The sequence below is a fragment of the Mobula hypostoma genome, chromosome 7 (genome assembly GCF_963921235.1).
Source record: "Mobula hypostoma chromosome 7, sMobHyp1.1, whole genome shotgun sequence".
Classification (NCBI taxonomy): Eukaryota; Metazoa; Chordata; class Chondrichthyes; order Myliobatiformes; family Myliobatidae; genus Mobula; species Mobula hypostoma.
The window spans coordinates 22,026,154-22,034,414 of NC_086103.1; the positions used below are offsets into that span (position 1 = coordinate 22,026,154).

An 8,261-nucleotide genomic window follows, 5' to 3' on the forward strand; every position below is an offset into this window, starting at 1 on the left:
GGCTTGGATTTCCAGCATCTGCAGATTTTCCCATGTTTGTGAAAACAATTATTTATCCATTTCCTATGTACTGACTGCATCTCTCTTGTTCTTCCTTCACTCATTTTCTCTCTGTTTAACCCTTCCTATTAGTATACAATAAAGTTCATCTTTAAGTTTAATTAATGACAAAAGCTGAAATCCAGGCAGTCGCTGCCTTGTTTATCTTATGCAGTCAGTTTTGTTGTTGCTAGTCAACTAAGAAAAACTTTCCTTTCCTTTCCTGCACGTTACCAATACTGAATAACACAACTTTCTGCACTGTTGACAGGTTTGCTGATATACTTTTGCTATGGTATCCAGCACAGCGTGGTGGGTCAGCAGCCTCGAGAACAGTCTGCCTCAAGTCCAGTTGAGATCGCAAGGCCAACAGAGGAAGAGCATAAGGATGAGAAAGTTTAAAGGAACCAAAGACTAGGAGAATGAAAATGAGTTCTCAGCAAAATACCATATTTTCCAATACCAGCAGCAATTTCTATCTATGCAGCATGTCTAATGTAAGCAAACATCCCAAGTTGCCTCATATTCAAAGTAAATTTATTATCATAAGTACATATATGTCACCATATACAACCCTGAGATTGATTTCCTTGCGTACATACTCAGTAAACCCGTAATAGAATAATAACCAGAATCAATGAAAGAAGCCCCCACTCTCATAAGGTTATGATAGACATAAAGTCATAGAACAAAATAGCACAGAAACAGGCCCTCCTGAAATTATTCTCCCTAGCTTGAGATTTCCCCTTCAGGAAAATCGGCAATTAAATACACTCAGAATCTTATATATTTCAATAACATCCTCTCTCATTCACCTAAATAGAGGGTGAAGTACCAATCAATTAAATTTTTTTCTCATAAGACAACTTCCAATCCAGAGCTAAGTTGGAAAGGCCTTCCTGCATTGTCCCAGAGCCTATTCTTCCTTAAGTATCAAGATGAAAACCATATGGTACCTCATACATAGTCTCATAAGTCAGGTACCGTTGTGAATAATAGATGAACAGTCTCAACCCAAAATATTAGATGGCCCTTTCCCTCCATAAATGATACTTGACCCATTGAGGTCTCCCTGCAGCTTGTTTTTCTTTGCACATCTGGTTTCAAAATTCTAATTCTACAAGAAAATAACTCACTGCATGTGTAAGGAAATTAAACTCTGAAAGAGATGCAGATCAACCATTTCTCAATGAAAAAGAAATATAGTGCATATTATTACCTCAAGACATCTAAGATACCTTCTGTCATTTAATTGTGGTAAAATAGAAAATGGCAAATATTCAACAGTATTTGTGGAGAGTAAAATAGTGAACATTTTTTTATGTACCACACACAGTGGCCAAATTGTCTGTCGCTGGGTTATGATAGAGACATGGAGTCAAAGTAGTACAGCACAGAAACAGACCCTCTGGCCTAACTGGTCCACCAACTACAGGATCCTCCCTGCTAGTCCAAGTTGCTCACGTTCAGTCTATGACCTCTAAATCCCTTCTCTCAAATGTCTCTTAAATGTTGCAATTGTACCCACATGGACAACTTCCTCTGGCAGCTCATTTCAGGTACACACTCTACCCTCTGCGTAAAGAAGTCACTTCTCAAGAAAAAGAACATAAGAAATGGGAGCAGGAGTTGGCCATCCGGTCCATTAAGCCTGCTCCAATTAGATCTGGCTGCGGACTCAGCTCCATCTACCTGCCCTTTCCCCATAACGCTTCCCTTGCAATGCAAAAATCTACCTAACTGTGTCTAAAATGTACTTAATGGGGTATCCTCTACCTTTCCCTGGGCAGAGAATTCCACAGATTTACTTTCTGAGAAAAACAGTTCCTCCTTATCTCCATCCTAAATCTATTTCCCTGAATCTTGAGGCTATATCCTGTAGTTCCGGTCTCACCCTCCAACGAAAACAACTTTCCCGACTCTACCTTATCTATCTCTTTCATAGGTTATATATTTCTATAAGATTCCTTCTCATTATTCTGAATTCCAGTGAATACAGACTGAGGAGTCTCAATCTCTCCTCATAGACCAACCCCCTCATTTTCAGAACTCACTAGGTGAATCTCCTCTACACCTCCTCCAAAGCCAGTATGTCTATCCACTCTCCCTCGAACTGCACACAGTACTCCTGCTGTAGCATCACCTATACTCTGTACAGTTGCAGCATACACACCCTGCTCTTAAATGTAATTCCTCTAGCACAGACAGCCAAAGATCCATTTACCTTCTTAATAACCTGTTGTACCTGCAAACCAACCTTTTGTGGTTTGCACAACAGCATGCTGCAATCTTTCATCATTTAATTAATAATAATCTGATCTTCACATTTGCCAATGTTGTACTCCATCTGCCAGATCGTTGCCCACTCACTTAACCTGTCTACATCTTTCTGCTGACTCCCTGGATGCTCCGCACAGTTTGCTTTCCTTTCAGTTTAGTGTCATCAGCAAACTTAGATATGCTACACCCGGTCCGCTCTTCCACCTCCCTGCCTTTTCCACATATGCAAATTTCTCTATTATGCAAATTCTATCAAACTGTGCCTTAAGTATATTTAATGAGGTAGCCTCTACTGTTTCCCTCTGCAAAGAAATGCACAGACTCACTACTCTCTGGGAAAAAGAAACTGTTTCTCCTCATCTCCATCCTAAATCTATTTCCCCGAATCTTGAGATTACACCCCCTATTTCTAGTCTCACTTACCGGTGGAAACAATTTTCAATAATGATGAAGTAATCTGCTGCTATGATACTGGATGTGTGATAAGTATTGTCTGAAATGTCAGGGTGAACTCCTCCACCTAGTATAAAATAGTGCCTTGAGATCTGTAAATTGCACCTGAGAAGACAAATGGAACCTCGGTTTAATGTCTTATGCGGGAAATACTATGTCTATCGGTACAACATTCCTTTAAAGCTACACTGGATTGTCAATCTACATTTTGACCTCAAAGTAGTTCTTAACCTTACGGACCACTAGTTGACCCTTGACTTAAGAAGCTGCAGGCAGCATGTAGATGCATTTAGATATTTCTATGTCATGCATCTAATTGAAACACCTTTATTTGTCTATTGGCTCCAGATCTAAAGAAAAGCACAAAATGCAGATTTACATCGCACTTAATTTGTAGCGTAGTTTTGCTCACAGTCTCAACAGAGCCACAATGGAGCAGATGCTTCATTTTGGATCTTCACTGGGTGGGAATGGTGGAATCTCCATTTTAATTGGGGCATTCTGGGTTGAACACCGGAAGATATTTTAAATGAACATGAGGAAAAACAAATTTACAAAGAAGATGAGTTAATATATGTTAGTATTATTAAAATTTATCCACATAGTGATACTATGAGCTGACTGATTTAAAGCAGCTTTTATTCTCTCTTGGTTTTGATAGTAGGTTATCAAAACATATAATAGTTAAATGCCTATTGGTAAATATTTAAACAAATATGGGGATTGATGAGGTGAGTAACTGGTTCCTGACTCTATGAAACTCAGTGGAACACGAGAATCCAGCGTGTGTTAATGCTGTCTTTCCTGCTACGCAGTGGTGCTGTAATACTTATTTCCCTGAGGACTTGGTTATGTATTCATTAAGACACAGAAGAAGGCTATTTGATCCATTACCAGATCACTCCCATCGGTATTCTTCCTCTTCTTATTCTCTCTCACATTCCAATCTCCCCTCTATACTAAAATTAACTTACAGCGAAGGGTTAACCAACCTGCTGGTCTTGGAATGTGGGAGGAAAACCAGAACACCCTTTGGGAATCCACACAGTCGCAGGGAGAACTGCAAACTCTGTACAGATGACATCTAAGATCATTGCTCATTTTCTTGTCACCTTTTAAATTACAAAGGATTACATGGACTATGCAGCACAGAAACAGATTATGCAACCCAAACAGACCATGCACACTTTTATGCCTCGCTTGCGCCTCGTTTGATTTTCTATCTTATTTCTAAACAGTTCGGTTATTTTTGATATGTGTCACAGAAGAAGACTAGACAAAGGGGTGGGGGTACAATCTTCTAACAGGTCTTTGCCAAGAGTGCCCTGAGTAGTATATTAAGTGACTAGGCCAGGGTATTTCAGTCTTTCACTTAACTATAGAGTCATAGAGTACTACAGCACAGAAACAAGCCCTTCAGCCCATCTAGTCTGTGCTTAACTGTAATTCTGCCTTGTTCTATTGACCATAGCCCTCCATGCTCCTCCCATTTAAGCTTCTCTTAAGTGATGGCATTTAACCCTGCATCCGCCACTTCCACTGGCAGCTCATTTCACACTCTCACCACCCGCTGAGTGAAGAAGTCCCCCCTCAGGTTTCCAGTAAATAGTTCACCTTTCACCGCTAACCTATGACTTCCGTATCTAGTCTCACCCAACCTCAGTGGAAAATACCTGCTTGCATTTACCTTATATATACCCCTCATAATTTTGTATACCTCTGTCAAATTTCCCCTCGTTCTCCTGCGCTCCAGGGAATACCACTGTCTATTAGAAATTCACTGATGTCTGTTTACAACCTTCTGGTAATGGATAAAATTGTCCTGAAAAACTTAACCTCTGGATTACAAGAGTCAACCCTTTATCAGTATCACTGTCTGGCTTCTATGTACTGCAGAAACTTATTGTGAGTTTTTTTTTACAGAATAAACATCTTGGAAAATTGTGTTTCAACGAAAAATAATCAGGGAACTTTTAAGAGGGCCATTAAGCATGTAAAGTCCTTGAAACAGTCCCTTGCTGTTTCACCATAGCATTGAAAATGTTTCCCTTTTGAGTACGGTATGTACTCTATTCCCAGTAAAAGTTATTTTTGAACCTGCTTCAATCATCTACCCAGAAAAGGCATTTGAAATCATTTCCAAATTGGACAGTTAAATGAAACAAATTCAGTGCTTTAAAAGTAATTGGAGATGTTAAGACTATAAGACAGCTTTTCTCAACCTTCTTGCCCTGGAGGAACACTTGAAATAATTTTCAGGGCTCAGGGAACCCTTGCATAAAAATTATTATAGCTAGAGCTCATGGTACATTAGCACGATCGGTAAGTTGTAGATATAATAATGTGAAAATAATTGTCAATGCTGTTTTGAGTAAAGAATGAACTTTTAGCAAACCATTCTTAAAAAAAGATAGTCAACCTTAGCTTAACTTTCTTGAAATTAATCTTTTTCTTTCCTTTTCATAAGTTTTAAAAACTCATAAGGCAATCATAATAAGTTTCCCAGTTCTGGGTCGAATTTCAGATAAGCACATATGGATTTCACCTTCAACTGAAATGAGACGATTTCTATCCTTGCTCTTGATGCTTGTTAAGCAAGAAAAAGCTTGCTCACACATGTAAGAAGTTGAAAACTGTAGGAAAATATTCATTATTTCATATGAGTGGCAGGATACTCTTTTTTTCACAGAAATCCAGAACTTGTCCAGGAGCAGGTCAGTAATTCCCAGCTTGAGTGTATGATCAGAATGCAACTCACTAAGTTCTTCCTCTTCTCTCAAAGCCAAGTTCTCAGGCTGAGCAGAAGATTCAAAGAAAGGGTCCCTCACCCAGTCATACACCTGTGCTGAAAGGGAAGAAATACGGCTCAGTTTTGTTCTGCATTTCTTCCAGGTGGTTTTCAATAACACTTGAGACTTTCTGATATCCTTCCTCACTCTCAAGCCCAAGCAGCAGTGGAAACATTTCAAGATTTCCTTTTGCAACATGATTTTTCCAAAGATTCAGTTTCCTTTTAAATCCAAGAATCTTGTCACTTGAAATCAAAACACTTTCTTCAAGTCCTTGCAGAGACTTGTTCAGCTGGTTCATATAATGAAAACTGTCTGTTAAGTAGGCCAGCTTCTGTACCAATTCTTCATCTTCAAAGAACTTAGCACAATCTAGCCTACTATTTTCCTGAAAGTACTCCTGCAGTTCACCTTTCAGCTCAAACACCCTGTGAAGAACTCTTCCTCTTCTAAGCCACAGGATTTTCTGTATGTAGCAGGAGATTGGTATGCTCTTCATCCAGGTTTTTACACATCCTTGAGTGAACTGGGCTTAAGAGCTACAAAATAACTTGCTTCCTGGGTCTTTTTACTGACTCTGACCTTATTTTCAAAAGCTTTAATCTGTTTGTTTTGAGATTCCAATAGTCGTTTAAAATAATCAGCTCTTTTACATGTCATATGGCTGTGATTTGTTTTTGTGTCTTTTCAATTTTGCTGAGCCATTGCTACATTTGTACATTGTTTGCCACAGACTAGGCACAATGGAATAGGACAACTTGGATCACCAGTCCATGTAAGACCCATTGATAAGTAACTTTCGTTGTAAAGACAGACCTTCCTGTGTCTGTTGTTGCACTAGTGCAGCGAAATGATTCTGAGGATTGTAATCCTTCATCATTAATGTTATCAGAGTTGTCCATAGGCCTAGGCCTAGAATCCTGCTCTTCCATCTCACACCTCCTCCTCAAAATTCACCACACTGTACTGTCTTGAGAATGATAATTTTCCTCCAATTTTTTACTACACTGGTAGTTTGTTTGCTCCCATAAACCAGTCGGTGGCGCGTAAGTGGAACTTGGGGGAGGTAATTCGGGAGGGAGAGGATGTTGTCACAGCCCATGTTGGGCGAGTACATTCAATGCTTGGAAAATGCACTCCATGCTCTTCAACAGCCTGCTGTCCCCCGTGCAACACAGCACTCTCTAATTATCAATGGCCTCCCCTATTTCATATCAAAAACTGAGAATAGACTCACCCAGATAAACACGGTCCAAATGATACACTGCCATACTGGGCTGAAATTGCAAAGGGGCCACTCAGTCACCGCCTACCACTGCGAATGTCAGCATCACATAGAAACATAGAAGCATAGAAAATAGGTGCAGGAGTAGGCCATTTGGCCCTTCGAGCCTGCACCGCCATTTATTATGATCATGGCTGATCATCCAACTCAGAACCCTGCACCAGCCTTCCCTCCATACCCCCGATCCCTTTAGCCACAAGGGCCATATCTAACTCCCTCTTAAATATAGCCAATGAACCGGCCCCAACTGTTTCCTGTGGCAGAGAATTCCACAGATTCACCACTCTCTGTGTGAAGAAGTTTTTCCTAATCTCGGTCCTAAAAGGCTTCCCCTTTAAGCTCAAACTGTGACCCCTCGTTCTTGACTTCCCCAACATCGGGAACAATCTTCCTGCATCTAGCCTGTCCAATCCCTTTAGGATTTTATACGTTTCAATCAGATCCCCCCTCAGTCTTCTAAATTCCAACAAGTATAAGCCTAGTTCATCCAGTCTTTCATCATATGAAAGTCCTGCCATCCCAGGAATCAATCTGGTGAACCTTCTTTGTACTCCCTCTATGGCAAAGATGTCTTTCCTCAGATTAGGGGACCAAAACTGCACACAATACTCCAGGTGTGGTCTCACCAAGGCCTTGTATAACTGCAGTAGTGCCTGCCTGCTCCTGTACTCGAATCCTCTTGCTGTAAATGCCAGCATACCATTCGCCTTTTTCACCGCCTGCTGTACCTGCATGCCCACTTTCAATGACTGGTGTATAATGACACCCAGGTCTCGTTGCACCTCCCCTTTTCCTAATTGGCCACCATTCAGATAATAATCTGTTTTCCTGTTTTTCCCACCAAAGTGGATAACTTCACATTTATCCACATTAAATTTCATCTGCCATGAATTTTCCCACTCACCTAACCTATCCAAGTCATACTGCATCCTCTTAGCATCCTCCTCACAGCTAACACTGCCGCCCAGCTTCGTGTCATCCGCAAACTTGGAGATGCTGCATTTAATTCCCTAATCCAAGTCATTAATATATATTGTAAACACTGAGCCTTGCGGTACCCCACTAGTCACTGCCTGCCATTCTGAAAAGGTCCCGTTTATTCCCACTCTTTGCTTCCTGTCTGCCAACCAATTCTCTATCCACATCAATACCTTACCCCCAATACCGTGTGCTTTAAGTTTGCACACTAATCTCCTGTGTGGGACCTTGTCAAAAGCCTTCTGAAAATCCAAATATACCACATCCACTGGTTCTCCCCATCCACTCTACTAGTTACATCCTCAAAAAATTCTATGAGATTTGTCAGACATGATTTTCTTTCACAAATCCATGCTGACTTTGTCTGATGATTTCACCGCTTTCCAAAATGTGCAGTTATCACATCTTTGATAACTGGCTCTAACAGTTTCCCCACC

At 40.5% G+C, this 8,261-nt stretch overlaps 1 protein-coding gene across 1 annotated transcript in view; it reads left to right on the forward strand.

Annotated features, from left to right (window-relative positions):
* Window positions 1-4,869, forward strand: part of LOC134349185 (cationic amino acid transporter 2-like) — a 40,160-nt gene extending 35,291 nt beyond the window's left edge. The window contains exon 11 of the mRNA XM_063053132.1: window positions 311-4,869. Coding sequence (XP_062909202.1) covers window positions 311-441 — 131 coding nt within the window. The 3' untranslated portion in view covers window positions 442-4,869. The remainder of the gene's footprint in view (window positions 1-310) is intronic.
* Window positions 4,870-8,261: the final 3,392 nt, after the last annotated feature.